Source organism: Lynx rufus, unplaced genomic scaffold, assembly GCF_022079265.1.
Source record: "Lynx rufus isolate CCGP_SWC_20201006 ecotype Redwood Valley unplaced genomic scaffold, mLynRuf1.p SCAF_8, whole genome shotgun sequence".
Taxonomy (NCBI): Eukaryota; Metazoa; Chordata; class Mammalia; order Carnivora; family Felidae; genus Lynx; species Lynx rufus.
Window position 1 is genome coordinate 21,872,014 of NW_025814896.1, and position 21,689 is coordinate 21,893,702.

The following is a 21,689-nucleotide window of genomic DNA, read 5'->3' on the forward strand; positions in this document are numbered from 1 at the left end:
TTGAAAGACACCGACTACCTAAGTTTACTCAAATAGAAAAAAATAAAAATCACTGGAACAAATTTAAAAGTTATATTTCATCAAAATGTAAAACTTTTCAAAAGACTACTTTATGAAAATGAAAAGACAAGTTATGGGCTAGAATAAAATATTTGTAAAACATATATCTGACAGGGGCACCTGGGTGGCTCAGTCAGTTAAGCGTCTGACTCTTGATCTTGGCTCAAGTCATGATCTCACAATTTGTGGGATCAAGCCCCACATCAAGCTCTGCACTGACACTGTGGAGCCTGCTTGGGATTCTCTCTCTCCTTCTCTCTCTACCCCTCCCCTGCTCGCACGGTCTCTCTCTCTCAAAATAAATAAGCATTGAAAAAAATTATTTTTTTTTAAATTTTTTTTTTCAACGTTTATTTATTTTTGGGACAGAGAGAGACAGAGCATGAACGGGGGAGGGGCAGAGAGAGAGGGAGACACAGAATCGGAAACAGGCTCCAGGCTCTGAGCCATCAGCCCAGAGCCCGACGCGGGGCTCGAACTCACGGACCGCGAGATCGTGACCTGGCTGAAGTCGGACGCTTAACCGACTGCGCCACCCAGGCGCCCCGAAAAAAATTATTTTTAAAACATGTATCTGACAAAAGATTGTATCTATGATATATAAAGGATTGTTATAATTCAATAATAAGACAAATAATCCCTCTCCCCCCAACCAAAATGAGCACGAGATTGAACAGACACCACCAAAGAAGACATGTGGATGGCAAATAAATACATGAAAAGTCACCCAATATCATCAGCCACAAGGGAAATGCCAATTTTTTTTACAAGTTTATTTTTTGAGAGAAAGAGAGAGAGAACACGGGCACAAGCAGGGGAGGGGCAGAGAGCGAGGGAGACAGAGTGGATCCAAACCAGGCTCTGTGCCGACAGCAGAGAGCCCCATGTGGGGCTCTAACTCATGGACTGTGAGATCATGACCAGAGCTGAAGTCAGACGCTTAACCAATTGATCCACCCGGGCGCCCTGGGAAATGCAAATTAAAAGTACAAGACATCTATACACACCCACTAGAATGACTGACACAAAAAACAGTGACCATACCAAGTATTAGCGAGGGTGTGGAGCAAATGCCAGTCTCATACACTGTTGGTGGGAATATAAAAACGGTACAGTATGACAATTTTGCAAACAGACTGACAGTGTCTTAAAAAGTTAACCATATACCTATTACATGCCCCAGACTCATAGGCATTTATCCAAGAGAAATTAAAAATACATGCACCCAAAGGTACGTACTTGAATATTCATACTTTCGTTTACAAGAGCAAAAAACTGGAAGCCCATATGTCCATCAACAAGTGAATAAACGATCTGGGATATATTTCTAAAATGGAATGCTACCCAGCAAAGAAAAAGAATTAATGATACACATGGAATGAATCTCAAAATAATTATAGTTGGTTAAATACGCCAGACCAAAAAGAAGAGCGCATACTGTATGACTCCATTGGCATAAAGTTCTAGAAAATGCAAACTAACCTATAATGGTCAGAAAGCAAATCAATGGTTGCCTGGAGACATGAGGTGGAGGGAGAGGAGTTATAGATTACCAAGGGGTACAAGGAAACATTTGGGTATGATAAATATGCTTATTGCCATGCTTGTGGTGATGGTATGATAGGTCTACACATACTGCAAAACTCATCAAATTGTATACTTTAAATCTGTGCAATTTACACTGGAATGATGAATAGCTATGAAGTCTGAAGGAAGGGCTCAGACAGGTCCTCACCATTTCGTGCCAAGTAAACTTGCTTCAGTTTAATCTGCCTTCTCAGCCACAGCACTTTCCATTTATGAAGAGGTAATGCCAGCCTGGAGGGCTGTTGGAAGGATTACTTTGTGCTCTGAAGCATTTTTCTGGTTCCCAGAGAAGAGGTGCAAACACTATTCTTCGTCGAAGAAAGAATGGTAATATTCAGTGTGCGGAGAAAGGGAATGCTTGCTTGTTGGACAAACAACAAGCAAGGTGTGTGTGTGCAGCTTGGAGCACAAACCCTATACAGCCCCATTAGGAAGCACAGCTGATTTCTAAAACATTTGCATTAGTGTTTTGCTTTTACAGTTGAATCCAAGAGACTGAAAGTCCGAAGAAAAGGCTCTCGTTCTCCAAAAACAACAACAAAAACCTGGAAAGGACCACGAGGATAAAAATGCAATCAAGTTTGGCCCTTCACAGGTTCATGAACAACAAAACCAATACGGAACAAGCCAAAAAGCAAGGGAATAAAATTTCAAGGTTTAAGAGTTCCCCAGTCTGGCCTACCTACCTTTATGCTCTGGTACGAGCCCACGGTCCAGAACCGGGCCTGCAAATGCTCACTCTGCAGATGATATACCATTGTCACTTTATTTATGTTCTTTGTCAGAGACAATTTTCTTTAGATTAAGGAAAATCTTACTGAAAAGCCTCAGAGGAAAAAAAATTGGTGGTTCCTAAAGAGATGTGTCTATGTACCCTTCTCTTTCTTTCTTCTTTCTCTCTCTCTCTTTTTTTTTTTTTTTTTGTCTATACAGTTAATAACCAAGATGGGTTCACTGTGTTTCTGCTACACAACTCCAAGCTGCATTTGTACACATCCCTTGGGATCTCAGTGGTCTCTTCTCTTTCTAACTGGAACAGGGTTTTACAACAGAAGTAATAAGCCTCATGTCAACATTTTCAAGGAAACTGACAATGTAATTCTTCTGTCTCCCACTGGCTTTGTTGTTTCTTAAAGAACACTGAACCACTGAAACAAGGACATACTGTTAAAAAGTGCTCTGCAGTGGCAAGAAGCAAATGATCTGGAGTACAGTCTATAATTAAACCTGATATATTGAAATCCTCTATTTGCAGCAACCATCCTACCAAAGAGAGACAGCTGTAACCAAGAATGTGGAAATGGCAAACCAGGGGGCAATGAGGGCATTTGTATAGCTCAATCCTCATGTCTGGATAAATTCTAAAAGGGCCAGCCCCCCATAAGTCAGTCATTTTTTTTAAGTTTATTTATTTATTTTGAGAGAGAGGCATCTAAGGAGGGGCGGGGGGGGGGAGGGGGTAGAGAATCCCAAGCAGGCTCCGTGCAATCTCATGAACTGTGATCATGACCTGAGCTGAAATCGAGAGTCGGACGCTTAAACGACAGAGCCACCCAGGTGCCCCAAAGTTAGTCTTATTTCTGTGAATTGGTCTCTCTGAATCTGATCATTCTGTTAAACTGCACAATAAATTGTGGCTTTCCTAAATTTTCTTTTTCTCTCAACTATACCTGACTACAAAAATACCACTTGGCTTCATTATTCATATCTTAACTCTTCTGCTGCCAGCCAAAGACCATGCAAACATCCTCACTGTACTGTAATTCTTGCAATCAAAGCAAAAGAATGAGACCAAGTTGCTTGACCCACAAGGAGCAGTATTTTCTCCATCGGGGGAGTACAGACCATATACACACAGTATATACCGCCCACGAGGTTCTGTGCCTTCCACCCTCACCCCACCTTTTCTCTTTCCTTATCAAAACATTATGACTAAATGAGAAATTCCTTTTGGGGGGGGGTTCCTATACTCTAGGATGGCTAGCTGCTGCTTTTTCCACGGCATGAGTTCATTTTTAAATACCACCTCAACAATCTTTTCTTTCCCAAAATGTCTTCATCTGTCCTTTGACAGAGAAAAAACAAAAAACAAAAAGCTTTTTTTTCCCCTCATTGATTCTGTCAAGCACTGTAAAGTCCAAACAGTCTTAACACAGGAGTGGAAAAAAAAGTTACCTGGCAACTAAACTAACACCTGGGTGGGAAGGTAAGGCGGAGGACAAAGGCCTGTCTGGTAAGGGCAAAGAGGTAGGAGACCTCCTTACAGTCCTACAAACAAATGCTGAGAGACTGCAAATCTGCATGAAGGAATTCTCTGGACCTTGAGCAGAAAGGTTGTAAGAAATGAATGCTTAAACCATAACCCTGAAATAACTAGGACGCTGGTGGGAGAAGAGTGTTGAGAGGTTCAAGTGTCCCAAAGGGGGATAAAGTGAAGTGCGGACACTTGTGTGGGTTTCTGCTCTGCAGCACAGCATGAGCACAGGCCAAACAGGGCAGCGAGCCCGGGACTACAGCTGATGCCTGGCTTCTCCGGAGCCTTGAAGATGAGGTTCAGAACCACCCTGTGGCCTATGTTGTGTTCTCTGGGCATTAAAAAATCTGATGGAGAAAAACAGGGCCAAATATACGCAGGCAGAAGACTGAGCTCTCAGCTATATGGCTTTTATGAAGTCACTCCTCATTCTTTGGTCTATGCATGGGGTTTGCTAGAAATTCTATAAACCAATGATTTTAAAAAGCAAAAATGTTTCTCAGATCTTTCTCATTCATTTAGGAAATATTTACTGGGCACCTAATGTGTATCTGTGGCTAGGCACTGGGGATACCAAGAAGGGGACGACCTAGTTTCTGTTCTCGAGAGTCCTACAGTACAGAGACCAGCAGATGCCTACCACACAGGATGGTAAGTGCTCCCACAGAGGAAAGCACAGGATGCTAGAACCTAATCCTCAACATGTGAGAGTGGGTGGGTGGGTGGGTGGGTGTAAGGGCTGGGCTGGGGAAGTGACACGGGGGAGGGGATTCTTAAAGAAATTTAGGGGGCGCCTGGGTGGCGCAGTCGGTTAAGCGTCCGACTTCAGCCAGGTCACGATCTCGCGGTCTGTGAGTTCGAGCCCCGCGTCGGGCTCTGGGCTTATGGCTCAGAGCCTGGAGCCTGTTTCCGATGCTGTGTCTCCCTCTCTCTCTGCCCCTCCCCCGTTCATGCTCTGTTTCTCTCTGTCCCAAAAAAAATAAATAAAAAACGTTGAAAAAAAAAAAAAAAAAAAAAAAAAAAAAAAGAAATTTAGTTTAATCATCAAGTGTTGAGGAGGATAGGGAGCCTTGCTGCGGAGGGGATATAAAATGATACAATCACTTTGGAAAACAGCTTGGGAGTTTCTAATATTGAACTTACATTTCCAATATGACCTAGTCATTCCACTCCTTAGGTATTTACCCCAGAGAAATGAAAATATGTATTTCTCTAAAGACTTTTAAGCAGCTTTATTAACAAGAGCAAGACACTGGCAACAACCCAAATGTTCACCAACAGGTGAATAACAAAAACAACGGACACACTGGAATGCAGAAGTATAATGGAATATTACAAATACGAACAAGAACCAAACTACTGGCAGACGCAAAATGAACGAATCTCAAAAACAATCTGTTGAGTGACGTAGGCTAAACAAAACACATACTAAATAAATTCAAATTTAAAAACTGATACTTGATTCAGTCATTAGGAAGCATTTAAGTCTGTTTGGAGAAACTCAGGTATGGGAATCTACTTTTTCAACTGTAAATTGTACGAAATCTAAACACACAGCAAGTACTTTATGAAAATTTAACACTGAACTGAGATGTAAATATGCACTAGGCTGCAAAGACCTAGGATGAAAAAAAGTAGAATGGTTCAATAATGTTTTTTTATCGATTACCTGTCGAAATGATTTTTAATATATTGGATTAAATAAAGTGTTATTAAAATTAATTTTCTTTCTTTCAACCTTTTTACCATGCTACTACAAAACATAAGCTTATATATCTTGCTTGCGTTCCATTTCTGTTGGACAGGGCCATTGTGTATCTTCATTGTGTTGAAAACAAAGATGCATTCAGCTGTCAAAACTAAAACTGTACACTTAAAATGGGAGTGTTTTATTATAAGTCAATTATGCTTCAATAAAGTTAATAAAGTTGGGTAGTTTATACCTTTGCATGTGTGTGTAATCTGTGTGTGTGCATAAATGACTATCTTGCCGATGACCTTTCCTTATCAATAATCAGAAACGTAAAGAAAAAAATTCATAGACATGCAAACTATTAAGAGGAACGGTTAATTTAACGCATTCAATGATATTATAGTTATTTAATGTCAGCCTCCCTTACTAGCGGTGGAGTTTCTTGAAGGCTAGAATCCTGTCTTGTTCCTCTCTGTGTAAGCCTAGCACTTAACGTAGTAAGTGAACACAGTACTTTGCCAGTGTTTTAACAGCTGCAGAATTGTCCCAGACACTTTACATATAGTTTAATTTCCAAAAAATCCCTGCAAATTTGGCATTGTTACTCCCATTTTTCAGATGAAAAACTGAGGGTCGGAGGTCAGAAAGGTTAGAAAAACTCACCGAATAACCAAAACTAGTAAGTGAAAGAGCGATGTTCCAAACCCACATGTACCTCAACTCCAAAGCCCACTCTTCATGCTGTCCCACACTCCCACCTTTCCAGGTGGACATTTCATGACTGCTGAATGCCTGAATCACAGTGAAGAGCAGTACTCAGGGGCAACGGAACCACAGAAATTTTCCTGAACTTCTAGTGTTACAACCTCCAAGTTTGAATGGGCTTCTCTCTCTAGACGCAGAGCACCTTGGCAGCTCCTGCTAGAAGATCAGGATGAATCTAGTAGGGAAAAAAAATTCCCTCCCAATTAAACTTTCCATTTGGGAGTCTGAAGAAGAAAAATAACACAGAACAAAGAGCATGGGAAAGAGAAAAAAGGGGAATGCTGAATCTGCTAAAAAAAGCTAGTTAATGCAAAAGAATTAATCTAACAGTAACTTCAGCATTCAAAAATGAAAAGTTAGAAGATCCTACAGAGGTGCAGTTTCTAAGGCTTTGGGAGCACCTTCTTAATTAGGCTCCCAGAATCTCAGCATTCCGGTTTGAATAATCCATATTTCTGGTTATTTATTCAGCTCCCCACTGCTGCACATTACCAAGCCATATGCTACAGGAATACATCACTTCATATTTGCACTCAACCATCCAAAGACACTGGCAGTTCAGACCTTTAAGAAGCTTAGGGAAAAGTCCCTGTAGAGTACAGTTTTAAGGTTAGAAGGCCCAGGAAGCCAAATGCATCTTCTTTATATGCTATTTACTCGAGAGAAGGTGGGTCATTTCAACAAAAGGACAGGCAATTAGAAGGGTAAAGGAGATAAACAAACAAAAGACTCAAGAGAGTAAAGCTAGCAAAAATCAGCTGAACGCTGAAGGCCTCTGAACAATTCCAATGGCCCTCTCTGCACTTTAAAATAGATTTTTTAAAGCAATTCCACAAAGGAAGATTTCCAATCAATCCAAGGTCTGGTATGCACTGGACAAACGAAAAGGTCTACTGTGCCCCCACCCAGCCCTACACAGGCCTTTAAAGAGAAGATATTTTAGAAACATATCCCTTGATAATCTTAAATACAAAAATAGTTTTTTTTTTTTTTTAATTTTTTTTTTTTTCTTTCAACGTTTATTTATTTTTGGGACAGAGAGAGACAGAGCATGAACGGGGGAGGGGCAGAGAGAGAGGGAGACACAGATTCGGAAACAGGCTCCAGCCTCTGAGCCATCAGCCCAGAGCCCGACGCGGGGCTCGAACTCACGGACCGCGAGATCGTGACCTGGCTGAAGTCGGACGTTTAACCGACTGCGCCACCCAGGCGCCCCAAAAATAGTTTTAAGCAAAAGATGGTCATTTTAGAATCTGTTACAATATCAAAACAATGGAAATAGTCTCAATATCACCAAAAGAATACTAAGAAAGCTCTATCTCCTTAGAGTCCATGATGCAGTTGTTGCAAATTCTCACAAACATTATGTCACAGCACGGGAAATGCCATGTTAAGTTTAAAAAGAAACTTAGTACAGAAAATTACACATGTGACAGGACTAAAAAGCTGGCAAAAACAAGAAAATAATTACAAAGTGAAAAAAAAAAGAGTGGAAGAAGTGAAACATCCAAAGTTGGGTTGTGTTTGGGTGACAGAGCTGTTTTAGCTTCTTGGAGGCAGGAATCCTGTCTTATTCATTTCTAAGTGCAGCACTTAACACGGTACCTTATCAGTGTTTTTTAACAGCGGTTCTGCAGGTCTATATTCTAAACTGTATTTAATAGATACGTATATCAAATTTATTAAAAAAAACGTTTTAAAGAAATGGTTTAACAGAGTTTTCAATTTACAGGAATACAAGTGTAAAGACCGCAGGCTCTAGGTCAATTTCATACAGTCATAATGAGTAGTCTTCTGGCCACACAACATGCTCTAGTGGCTCTCAGTTTGAAAAACAGTCCCTTGACCACACACAACTCCCATTTCTGGTTACCCCCTACTCCTATTTCTCTACTCCTTTTCCTAGCCAGATTTCTCAAAAGTTATTGATACAAGCTACCTTCCATTTACTTCCAACATTAGGATTCTGTGAAATATACTAGACATGATATTCACTTTAAATATTTTAAGGAATTAGAACATAAATAATAAGAAGATATGTAAGGAAAGTACTGTAAAGTTCTAGAACTGTCCTGCACGTTTTCATCTCCCATGCTAGCCACATAGCACATGTGCACCTCATAGAAAATGATATTAATGAAAACTTTGTATAAATAAAAAATCTGATATTCTTCTGTCAACCACAAAAATACAAACATACAGCATAGACAGGTCTATGTGGGATATAAAGAAAACTAGGCTAAGTTTAGAAATTAACATAGGGTATGTTTAGAAGGTCATAACTAGGCTTCCCAAAACCAACACAGTAAGAGAAGGAGTTACTTCCCTTCAATGGAGTGGTCATATTACCAACTCACATAACAATGGGCACAAACAGAACAAAACGTACTTTCTATTTTCTACCCACTCTAACTTGAGAGAAGACCACACACATGCACGCAGGCGCGCGCACGTGCGCGCGCGCGCACACACACACACACACACACACACACACACACACACACACACACACCCCTGAAGGCCTTACTGTTTTACATTATCTAGGAAACTCAATGGACTAAAAGACCATAGGTACGGGATCTGGAATTCAGACAACAGTGAGGAGCTGGACAAAAAAGACAGAGTGCTAGGAGATAAGAAACGTACCTGAGCATGAGATTCATCAGCTGAAGACCCTCGCCCTTCAGGAAGCGCTCACGATTGGAACTGAGCATTAGGCAGGAACAGAGTGAATCAAACAGATTCTCCATCATCTCCTGCTCCTCGGCTGTGCTAGGATTGTGCCTTTTAAACACCTGTCAAGCAAAGACATCAGAAAGCACAGAGCCGTAAGAGAATGTCCTTTCATCAGCCAGCACTTGACAACTTCCAAAGCCTGCCTGTCACGATAACCCCAACAACTGAGGAAACACAAACTCGCCATACAAAATTCGCATCAGTTTCCATTTTAGAGAAACTGAACTTTCTGATTCACAGGTATTAAATAGCTACCAGTTCACACAAAAAAACAAAACACTCAACTGACCACTGGGTCCATGAGTGATTGACAGTTCCAAGGAGCCAGATTAAACACACACACACACACACACACACAAAACAAAACACAACAACAAAACCCTTTTACTGTGAAATAGAACACAGGTGTAAAAAAATTCCATAAAAGACACGTATAGCTGAAACCACCATCCAGGTCAAGAAACCACTTTGCCAGCTACCTCCAAAGCCCTCCCACAACCCACCCACAGCCCATTGCACACCTAAAAGAAACTACAATCCAGAATGACCACAGCCTTAGGAAGAGTTTCCTCACCATCGGGGCTATTGAACGACCTTCACACAGCAGTTGTGGCTCTAAGTCATGGGAACAGCTTAAAGCAGAAGTCCTATCTCTGCCAGAGATATATGGCATGTTAGGAGGAAAGCCTTTTTAACAGTATATGCATACCCATAGAGCCTACTACAAAATGAACAACAATCTTGCAGGAACAGGACGAAGCACCTTCCCAGAAAACTGGAAACAGATTCGCATTTCAAAGCTCTACTTTTTTGGGGCGGAGGCCAAGCCACTCCGGCTGCTGGCACCACGACGGCAGCTGTATGCAAACTGACAGCTCAGACACTCCCAACACTCAAGATTTTATCCAAATGATCTATTTTCAGTCCTGGTTTTGGAATAGCATGGATGAGATTTGTTAGAAGACATCTTCACAGTATTTCCAGAATGCCGGCAGAACAACAACATTTCAACCAGATTTACATTTCTTACAAGGAGAAAATGGCATTTTCTAATGTCTTATTCCAGCTTCTGGTACCACGTCCCTCCCTGTCCTCCTCTGTGACCTCTGTCCCACTGCACTGGAACTTGTACTCCTTGAGCTTATCTGGATTCTAAATGGATAGAATGCATTTTACTGGCAGATGGAAAGGAAAGGAAGTAAATAATCTTGGGCGTGGGTCAACTCAAAATAATTCGGTATTCTTGGCCCAAGAACACACACTTAAGCAGGAAGCACACTTCTTTTGGATTGACAAACACCAGAAGACGGGGGAAATCCACAGCAGATACACAGCGATATCTGGTCATAAAGAGCAAATGACCAAGAAAAGGAGGCAGACCACGTAGCTCCGATGTAACCTCAAACCCGCCAACATACTCCATATGGCTTGCATCACATGGCTTCTTTCTTCCCACAATTTCCAGCTCCACCTCCCATTTAAAGCAGGCCATGTATCTTCATGGCAGACAGGAAGCATAAGAATTACTCACGGATAACTGCTGAAGAAGCACATCGATTCCATCCAGCTCCCCAAGCAATTCCCTGTTTTCTAAAAGGGGGAAAAAAATAGAAGGAGAAAAAAAATGAAGCTAACTGTCAGATTTTACAGCCGTCTAACACTGATACATCAGCAAACAAAATCAATACAGCTTGACAGAGTACAAAAGCTGCACAGAGCGCGAGAGGGAGAGCAAGGGGATGCCAAAGGCAAGAGAGCTTGCTGTCATGATCTGAAACAAGCCTGGCTCCTATCCTAACAGAATATCAATACCGAGAGGGAGCCTCACCGTCATTGTCCTGGAGCAGTATGGCCAGCACTTCACTACAGTACAGTTTGTTGGCATCGAAAGGCATCTTTGCCTGTGGGGACATAGGAGAAATGAGAAAAAAACGTTAAGGGGCCTTGTTCCCCTCCCCTAGTTCACAAGAACTAGGATCTAAGTTCAGGAGAAGTAGAACTTAGAAAGCCAAAAGGCAGGTTAAAGGTAAAAAAAAAAAGAAAAAAAAAAAAGAAAGAAAAGCCTGCCTCTGTTCTCAAGGGATCAGACTCAAATACTACATAGTACAACCATAAATGGCAGATGTACACAATGGCTCTCTCACTGCTAATGCCCAGGTATGAAAGTCACCTCCTCAGTGAAGCCTTCCCAGATTCCCCACTGTGAGTCCAGAGACGACTGTCTAGCACATAGTATATACTCAACTGTGAACTAGATGAATGATTGAAAGTTTGTAATCCTTAAGACTAAAATCCATTATGAAGCTTCGTTCACATATTACAATCATAAAATCAGGCTATCAATTAGCCGATGGATGATCACAGAAGGTGAAAAGAAAGCAAGTTCTTGTTTAGATTAGTTGAATGCATTTATAACAAAGTAGTTCCTTTTGGATTTTTTTTAATGCTTAAAATTTAATTTGAAATCATAAACCTATCTGCTTGTGTGCCATAATCTGCCTACTATTTAAAAAGGAAACCACATTAAAAATGCAGAAATGTGTTAATATTTTAACACCCAAATTACTACCCACAATTCCTTCCCTGCTGCACGGTCTGGTACTTGGTGTTTCAGAGGGGACATATCTACTATCTTTTACAGCTGTCCACCGCGTTGCTTCGGTAGCGAGACTCAAATATCTCACCATTAACAAGGCACCGTTGCATAAAGGTGCACAGAGAAGAGCAAACCTCATCGATGTGTTTTTATTTACCGTACCCTTGATCCTTAAAATGCAGGCACGCAGACAACAATTGTTAATCAGCAGCAGCCTTGCTACCTATCCAGGTTTTTGAAATGACAAATAATTTCTGTACCTGGAAAGGACAGGGAAGTGTTCGTCTTGGAGCTAACACTTCCATCACCTTAGTGCTATTCGCAGTGCTGTTTGGACATTGATTTTGTACTTAGGAAGGAAGAGTGGCCCCTAATGAAGCAACACCCAGCAACTTTTCAGTTTTCTAAGCACGTCTTCCTTGTCAGGCCTTAGTGCACCCCACAGGGTTTCAGGAAGCTGACCATCCTAGGTTAAAAGATCTGTAAATGCAAAGTCTTACGTGTACTGACTGCAAGGTATGCTCCCTGGGCAAGCTTGAGGCCTTCTTTCAAGAGATTCAGTATAACAACCAGAGTTTAAATGCAATCTGAGGTGTGTTTCACTTTAAGGAAAGCAGTTTTATAAAGACCAAAACACAAAAGTGAAAGGCCGAGGGTGAGCATCTCTATCAGAATCAAGGACTTGCTAATCAAATTACTTACTCGAATTATTTAAATTACAAGTATTGGTATTTTAAATGATTTAAAGCCACACTAACTTTGTTATATGCAGCTTTTCAAGGGCCAGCGTTCTTGTTTGAAACTAGACACACTTAACTAAAAAAAGCCAAAAGACACGAGGCCACTAGAATCATACTTAGCCTTTCTGCGGTTTCAAGGCCTCTTGTCCTTTATGTGATTTTATAAATCCTGTCTCCAAGATAAGGGGGAGGTTTTCTCTTTTTTTTTCAATGAATATTTATTGGGCATCTGCTAAACACAAGACAAAGAACTGAACATGAAAGCACACAGGTGAATTAGATGTGAACCTTGTCCACTGTTACGGCATTTAAGGATACTACGCTGAATTAAAATTAATTATATTAAGTAATACAGTCACGTTAAAAAAAAAAAAAAAGAAGAACAACATGAATCTAGGATCGGTGCACCTCAGTTTGACTCATGAGCACGTACTACCTATGCGACAAAGTCTGCAGTTCCCAAACTGTGTGCCGAGGTACCTGGGGTGTCAAACTGAATTCACAGGGGCACCGCAGGATTCTTTAAAATTTCCAAAGAAAGCACGGTGACAGGTGACATCTGTTGAACACTGAATTAACTACTAGCTCCAGGTACACTCTTTTGATGACCTCCTATCTTTGTGAAGCTGGGTTTTGGTGGTTGCTGTAATAAAAGAACTGTGTGAAAATCAATGTGCAACAGGAATGAGGGTGGTGGTGTTCAACTGAATTCCAAGGTTTTAGAAGTTGTGCGGTTACTCAGAAGGTACACACGCTTATTAGTAAGTGTGGCATTTAAGTCTAAAATAAAAATATTTTTCTTTTTTTTAAGCGTTTATTTATTTATTTAGAGAGAGTGAGAAACAGAACACACACTAGAGTGTCAAGCAGGGGAGGGGTGGGGAGAGAGAGAGAGAGAGGGAAGGCCAAGCAGCCTCCACGCTGCCAGTGCAGAGCCCGACAGGGGACTCGAACCCATGAACTATGAGATCAGGACCTTAGCCAAAGCCAACAGTCAGCCACCCAGGCGCCCCAAAATATTTTTTCTTTTAATTCCTGTGTATGGCTACTAATTTGTTATGACATAAATACATATTTGGACCTAACTACTTAATCAACAGGATTGTTAGGTCCTTTTTGGCATAGGGGCACTGTAACAACGAAATTCCTAAGACATTAAGGGCATGATGAGCTGAGAGGGGCACCTATGATCCAAGAAAAATCTCTCGGTCTCAAGTTTCCTTACCTGTAAAAAATAAATAATAAATAAGGTAACATCCTCTCAGGAGAATTACTATGAGAATTAAATGGGGTAATATGGAAGTACCTAACATACAGTAGGTACTAGAAGCTTTTCTTTGATGGGAATCAGAAATATCCAGGTTAGAATCTCAGCTCTAATGGTTACCAGCTATGGAATCTTGGCCAAATTACTCTGCCTTTCTTACCTGATTTCTCTTAAGTGAAAATAAGTAATAATCTCCTCATGGGGTGGTTGGATTATATTAACCAGTATATACATCACAGGCACCAAACAGCTGTGTTCCCCTCTACTGAGAATTCCTAATCCCCCTCAGGAAATCTCTAGCTTTTGCTGTGACACTTCAAGGAGTTTCCAATTTGCCCAAAGTACAGTTTTAAAAATCAAAATCATAATTTCATCACTTTTTTCTGTTAAAATATAGGTCCTTTCAAAAACTGGCATGAAGAAGGAATCTAATCAGAAAGTCAAAATGATCAGGTCCCATGACTCCCCAACACTGAGCCCTAAAATGCTTCAGAGTCTGAAAGGGGTACCAGCTGGGAAGTAACCTGGCAAGAGGGGGAGGCTTTGGAGATATCCAGGCCCAATATCACAGGTTCTGCCACGTACTTCCCACAGTGTCTGGGCAATCACCTCCCCTCTGTGCAATGCCTTTTGCATCTGTAACTGGGGACAGCAGCACCACTTGGAAAGCTGTTTGTGAGGATGAGAAATGACATCTATGAGGGGCGCCTGGGTGCCTCAGTCGGTTAAGCCTCCGACTTTGGCTCAGGTCATGATCTCACGGTTCATGAGTTCGAGCCCCACATCGGGCTCTGTGCTGACAGCTCGGAGCCTGGAGCCTGCTTCGGGTTCTGCGTCTCCCTCTCTCTCTGCCCCTCCCCTGCTTGTGTTCTGTCTCTCTCAAAAATGAACAAACATTAAATTTTTTTTTAAAAAATAAAATAAAATAAAATAAAATAAAATAAAATAAAATAAAATAAAATAAAATAAAATAAAATAAAATAAAATAAAATATGTATGTGAAGCATCTAGAACAATGCTTTCCACCTAGTGAACAGCCCACAAACGGCATTCCCATTGGAAAACTTCATGGTAATGAGGATGACAACCAAGTATTTTAATCTTGTGGAAAAGAAATAAAGGAAAGTGTGGGAAACCGTGGGCCAGGTGGGAAGGAGGGAATTTAACTCATCTTCCATGTCTGGCCAAAGTCAAAAATCACCAAGGAAGTTTTATTTCTATTTAAATCTCAGCCAGAGATGATGGCCTCCAAGTTTATAAAATATCAAACTGCCAAATTACAAGGACATTCAGTCAAAATCAGGAGAAAGGAGAGGTTCATTTAGTGGGTATAGTCTTTTGGAGTTTGCAAAGTTAGCCAAAGGGACTTGAAGCTTCTGGACTCTGCTATCCAGGAGGCTGGTGATCCTAAATCTTTTAGCTGTCAGAGTAATTACAGAGTCAAGCATAGGTTTGGACTCAGCATGTACTAGCTTTGAATAAAATTAAACTTCACCTTTTTGCGAGCTGCTGCTTTTCTGGAAAGTACAAACCAATTACGCTACCACCCGCAGCCAGAAGTTGCAGGTTACTTCCACGGCTCACCTCTGGTACCTGGTACCTGGCACACGGGGCAGGTTCAGACACATCTACAGCCCCGTGCAACTGTTGAAGCAGACTGTGCCCTGTAAAATCCCAACTCCTGGTCACAGGAGGCTAAGAACTTCCCATCAACCAGTTGTGCATGTAGTATAATGCAGCCGATTCTCAATTCATTAGCTCATACACTGCAATGTTGCAACTATTTCTGAAACACTGATTTAACCGGGAAACCAAAGAGAATCTTAATTTTGCTTCTTTAGAAAAGAAAAAAAATAAAACTTTGGGTTTTGGTGTTATTTTCAAGAGTACACAATATCCTAATGAATCTGTATTCCCCACAAAAATGAACTGTAAAGCAATCTCTCTCACTCCTGTTATCTGCTCACCTGCTAAACCATTTAATGCAGTCATCTGCAATGGGTTTCATCCTCATTAGCACAAATTAGTGACATTTCATTCAGTGAAGAAATCTATGAGTATCTCTATATACTGCTAGGCTACCAGTACAAAAAGCAGACCCACCAAGGTGCCACTCACTGAAGAATTACTCAAAGACTACTGAATCAATATGGGATGATCAGTTAAACAGCAGGGTTTAACAAGCAGTGTAAATATAAGTATTCCAGGAGGGTGGTTCTCAGATGTTGGCATGCATTCAGATCACCTGGAGGGCTTGTTAAAACAGATGGCCAATCCACCCCAAGATGGGCGGATTCAGGGAGTCAAGGGGTAGGTTCAAGAATCTGCATTTCTAACAAGTTGCCAGGTGATTCTGACATTCCTGGTCCTGGCTGCGAACGACACCTTGAGAACAACTGGGTGGAGTCGCAAATATGATGGAGACACAACACAGTCCTTGCTTTTAGAGTTGAAGGCTATTTAAAGAAAGACAGTGAGCACATACAATATGAAAGTCTGCCAGGTGCTGAAAAAAAGATGCTTCATGAGGAGAAATGTCATAGTTATAGGCACATGTTAGAACACAGATCTGCTAACTCTCGTAAGAGAACCAGCATAGAAAAAGTAAAACGGTTGATATTCAGAAAAGAAAGAGCATGGGATGGGCTGGGGGCAAAGTAGTGCCATGTAAAGGGTGCGTGGAGAAAGTCAGGACTCACGGGTTTAATTCCAGCTCTATCTCTAACTAGCTGTATGAAGTTGGGCAAGGCACTTAATCTCTATATAAGTCTCGACTTTTTTTTTTTTTTTAATCTGCAATAGAAGTTATAAATTTCCTTTCAGTCCTAAAAATGATGGCAGCTACATGGAAGAGTAGGGATTTAAAGTGGTTAATGAAGGCTGTGTATAACTGAGAAGTATATAAGGGAAGACAGAAGTCATTCCTGGTGGAGGGAGGAGCATGATCAAAGACAGATACAGAGGTCAAAATAATTCTGACCTTTGCAGAGCAGGGTCATGGTAAAAAAGATGTCTGTTTGAAAGGTAATAAGGCCAACAATTTAAAAACTGAGAAATGAGGGGCGCCGGGGTGGCTCAGTTGGTTAAGCGTCCGACTTCGGCTCAGGTCATGATCTCACGGTCCGTGAGTTCAAGCCCCGCGTCGCGCTCTGTGCTGACAGCTCAGAGCCTGGAGCCTGTTTCAGATTCTGTGTCTCCCTCTCTCTCTGCCCCTCCCCTGTTCATGCTCTGTCTCTCTCTGTCTCAAAAATAAATAAACGTTAAAAAAAAAATGAGAAATGAAAAAGTCAGACTAGGCCAGGCATAAGGGGCATTTTCTTTTCTTTTAATTTTTTTTAATGTTTATTTATTTTTGAGAGAGAGCAAGAGAGTGAGCAGGGGAGGGGCAGAGAGAGAGGGAGATAGAGAATCCCAAGTACTGACAGTGGAGAGCCTGATGCAGGGCTCAAACTCACGAACTGCGAGATCATGACCCGAGCTGAAATCAAAAGTTGGACGCTTAACAGACTGAGCCAACCAGGGGCTGTAAGGAGCCTTTGTAAGTAGGTAGAGAAGGTGGGATCTGATGTAAAGGGCATCAGGACTGTGTAGAGGGAGATTCTTGATAGGGAATAGCCATTGAAAATGGAGTTTTAAATCAGTCCAGGAGTAGTGCAGAATAAAAACAGGTAATGAAAATGTTCACATCTCCAGAGAGCAGAGGGTATTAGTGAGGGTTGTCCATTAGAATCACAGGTGGAACTTCCCTCAAACAGAGACAGAGAAGACAGAGACTGAGACAATGAGTCTAGAAATGTCTAATTTTTTAGAGTTCCACTGGTGAAAATTAGGCTCTAGGTCCGGCATTCAGATTCAATATGTTTACGATGGTGAAAATTTTAACAAGCACTCTCCCAGATTATGAGGAAAAAGAGCAAGGCATTGTTTTTATAAAAATATGCCTTCTTGCTGGCCTCACCCTTAAGCAAGATTCTCTCTTATTAATGTTCTGGGAAACACAGAATTTTTCTAAGGGCACTTGCTTACTAATAAAATAACCAAATAGCATTTTAATGTTTAGATACCCTGAAACCTTGAAAAACTGTTTTAGAGACAGCAACATGGCTATTTATGCCCCGAGGATTACAAAAACACTATGCCTAAAAGTTAACAGTCAATAGCTTACTAGACTATCAAATGGGACTCTCTATTACTCTCATAAGGAAAATGGAATCCAAGCCAAACCCTCAAAGGTCTCAATTCTCCTTCCTGTTACCAATTCAAAAAAAGACTGGCAAGTTTCAACGCTTTTCGAAGGGCAGAGGAGGCCTGACATTCTGGTTTAAGGAAGGATCCCTGAAGCAGTACCAAGTCTCAAGGAACTGAAAAAAAACTAGTCTTGATCTCGGAGACAAAAGCTATTGGATTATTCTGTAATCCAAAAGTTTGGAGCTCTCACCTACGGCCACCCTACCAACAACTCCAGTCCTTGCCATCTATCCCATCTCCTCGACTCTGTTCCTCCCCTCCACTCCTCACTCCCAAGATGTATTAAGGCTTTGGAGAATAAAAATGTGTTGAATGTTGAGGAAAGATGGGGAAATAAGTCTAGTCCTAAACTCGGAAGGCATTCAGGCTCATGAGAAAAGGTCAAAAGGAAGTTAAAAGATGACAATGTATGAATTAATTAGACCTGATTTTTTTTTTCCTGAAAGGAAGGTAAGGGTGTGTAGGTGTGCACGGGTGCGTGTACACGTGCGTGCGTGTGTGTGGAGGGAGTTGCAATCTACTGAACCGCATACTGCGTTTATACTCTGCCAGGCAAACGTGCCCAGACCCACTGACGGTAGTATCTGGGCTAGCTGAATACCCTCAGGTCATGTTACAGAAGTCCATGTTATAGATTTCCATGGGAACAGATGGTTAAATAAGTAGGACTGGGGAAGACTTAGATGGTCAGAAAGAGGGCTAATCATGGGCATACGCTATCGTAAGTGGAACATTCTTCCTGAGCCCCGCCAAGACAGCGGGGAGTAAATCTGACCTGATGTACCTCAGACTTTCTGGATCTCTGTGACACTCTAAAGCATAGCAAAGCACACTCTGAATATTAGAGAATCATTCTATCTATGAACGAATACCTCCTTCTCAGAGAAACTGGGAATCCTTGCCTGCCTGAGGACCATATAAGCAGTCCCAAACTGCCTCTCATCACACCTTTGGTTAAAACTACTCTTTTCAGAGAAGCCCTTGCCCCTCTTGTTGCTCATTTACTCCATGGGACACCACTAATTGTTAAAAAGATAGTCAAAAGGATTATGCTCATAAGGAAAGAGTAAGAAATTCAACAGAAATATAAACATGAACAAAGGATATAAATAGTAAGCTGAAAGATGGGGCCCCTGGGTGACTCAGTCAGTTGAGCGTCTGACTTCAGCTCGGGTCATGATCTCACGGTTCGTGAGTTCGAGCCCCGAGTCGGGCTCTGTGTGGACAGCTCAGAGCCTGGAGCCTGCTTCGGTTTCTGTATCTCCCTCTCTGTGCCCCTCCCCAGCTTGCACTCTGCCTCTCTCTCTCTCTCAAAACTAAAACATTAAAAAAAAAAAATTTAAATAGTAAGCTGAAAGAAATGAATATAAATGGCTAATAAACAAGTGGAAGCCAATATTCTTGCCATGATTTTAAAACTCCAAAATAAAATACCAGTTTTCATGTAGCAGATTAGTAACATTTTAAGTTTGATAGTACCCAATGTTGCTAGGGGAAACAGACACTCTCAAGTCAGTGAGGCAGCCTTTATGCAGGACAACTTTGCAATGCCCACCAGATGTGTTAATGAACATATCCTTCGATCTATCAATTCAACTTCTAGGAATTTATCCTACAGATAAACTAACATAAGTGTGCAAGAAAAAAATGTGTATGTGTATATGAGAATATTCACTGCAGCACTGCTTGTGACAGTGAAAAATTGCTATACAACAGTGAAAAACTGTCATAAAAAGGGGAATGGTTAAACTAATTTTGGTATATGCATAAAACAGAATACTAGGCAGCTATTAGTTCAGTGAAAAAAAACCAACCTGCAAAATAAAATATTGTAAAATTCTGTTTGTGAAATACACCCACACACTCCTATACACACAAAATGTGTGTACAGGAAAGGAGAGAGAGAATATTGTTAACCACTGGCTGCCTCTGGGAAGTGGAACTAGAAGGAATCTGCTGAAGGGAGATTTTACCTCCAGTTTTATGCCTTCTGTACCAGTGAATTTATTTGTATTTATAAAATGTTTATTGGGGTGCCTGGGTGGCTCAGTCCGTTGAGTGTCTGACTTCGGCTCGGGTCACGATCTCACGGTTCGTGAGTTCAAGCCCCGCGTCGGGCTCTGTGCTGACAGCTCGGAGCCCGGAGCCTGCTTCGGATTCTGTGTCTCCCTCTCTCTCTGCCCCTCCCCCGTTCATACTCTGTCTCTCTCTGTCTCAAAAGTAAATAAACATTAAAAAAAATGTTTATAATATTTTCAGAGGTATTAAAAGGCTACTTTAAAGGCTTTTCTCTTGAAACAAAAAGAGGAGAAGCAAAGAAAGGGGCGAGAGATCCCAAAAGATTCCCAAAGGAGATCACACAGCAAAGGGATAAAAATCTGTGCCAGTGACCTGGCCTGAGCCACGCCCAGAGCGAAGACAGGTTGGAGCTGCAGTCCCACAAGGCCAAACTTACCTTCAGCCTCTTCAAAAGCCACTGCAGAAGACCCTGCTGGGCGGCCTCCGTACACATCTCAGGCCGGAACTCTGCCATGTTTTCCACAATAGCTGCAGGGAGACGGACAGCAGTCATCAGGGAGGGCAATTACGTTTCCGTCTGCAACAAGCTTGCCGCCCTTCCCACGACAGGCACCATATTCCTCTTCCCACTTCCTGTATGCCTCCCAGCCAGATGCCGTGTTGTCACTTCTAGATTAACAAGGGAGATGCTATGGGTTTGCTTTTTTTTTTTTTAGGTTATGTTGCAAGTAAAACGTGTAACTAAAAATGATGAAATTCACAGAAAGAAATAAGTGATAGATGTTCTGTGCTAATAGGGAACAACACCAGAGCAGGACACAGAGAAAGGTGTGTATCTGCCTAGGAAGGCCTTCTCAGTGCTCACTGTGCTGGTGTCCCGGAGGCCTGTAACTGAAGGGACAGGGGACTAGGTAAGAAGCCTTAGAAAAAAATCCAGGGATGGTGAATTCAGAATCTCTGCCTTTCCAGAGTCATTCATTTTCAGTCCTCTTTCTCTGGACATTACAAGGGAAGCAAGCATGATCTTAATTGAACACAATAATATGCATAGAGGGAAAAGGCCATGCTGGCAGAGTTAACTGTCAGGTACGCGGAAGCAAATATAATTGGTCCTGCTATCTTTTACAATAGCCAAATTGCTGCCTAATAGAAAAATTAAAACTTAGGAGGCCAAAGGAAAATAAAGTTATTACATGACTACGATACTAAAAAAGGACACTTAAAAAAAAAAAATCCCCTATAGTACCATTCTAACACATCCAATGCGTTCACTTCCTTCAGGGCCCCTTCTGCTCCATAACCCAGGTTATGTTACTATTATAAAGGAGACAGAGTTAGTTCCAGGTTCTCTAACCCAATGCCCAGAACACATCAGGTCTGAGTTCTGAAGGAGAAAGGGCTGAAGAAATCACTATGTCTCTTACATTCTTCCTCACTCCTCTGCCCCTGTCAGCCTCGTCTGTGGCCAGTTAAAGACTCAGTGGGCCACCCCCTCAGGGAATGGAATTCAAAGTCACCGAAGCAGAGTAGCAACAAGATCCCTGAGAGACGAGGATCACCGCAATACCCTAGGTTACTTTCTAGGAAAGCCAACTCCTTCATTTTAATCTTCTATGCCCTTACCTTATTCCTCTGCTTGCGCTTTAGATGGCTTCCTGCTGCCCACCAGAGTAAAATCCAATCGTCTTGCCTTGGTTTACAAGGTCTTCCACGATCTGGGCAAA

The 21,689-nt window shown here is 41.6% G+C and overlaps 1 protein-coding gene across 2 annotated transcripts in view; it reads right to left on the bottom strand.

Moving 5' to 3' along the window:
- CTNNBL1 (catenin beta like 1) overlaps positions 1–21,689 on the bottom strand; it is a 163,392-nt gene that overhangs the window by 76,969 nt on the left and 64,734 nt on the right. For both annotated transcript variants that reach the window (XM_047067834.1, XM_047067835.1), the window contains exons 7-10: positions 20,402–20,493; positions 10,924–10,996; positions 10,627–10,685; positions 9,006–9,154 (exon numbers count right to left, since the gene is read on the bottom strand). In XM_047067834.1, coding sequence (XP_046923790.1) covers positions 9,006–9,154; positions 10,627–10,685; positions 10,924–10,996; positions 20,402–20,493 — 373 coding nt within the window. The remainder of the gene's footprint in view (positions 1–9,005; positions 9,155–10,626; positions 10,686–10,923; positions 10,997–20,401; positions 20,494–21,689) is intronic.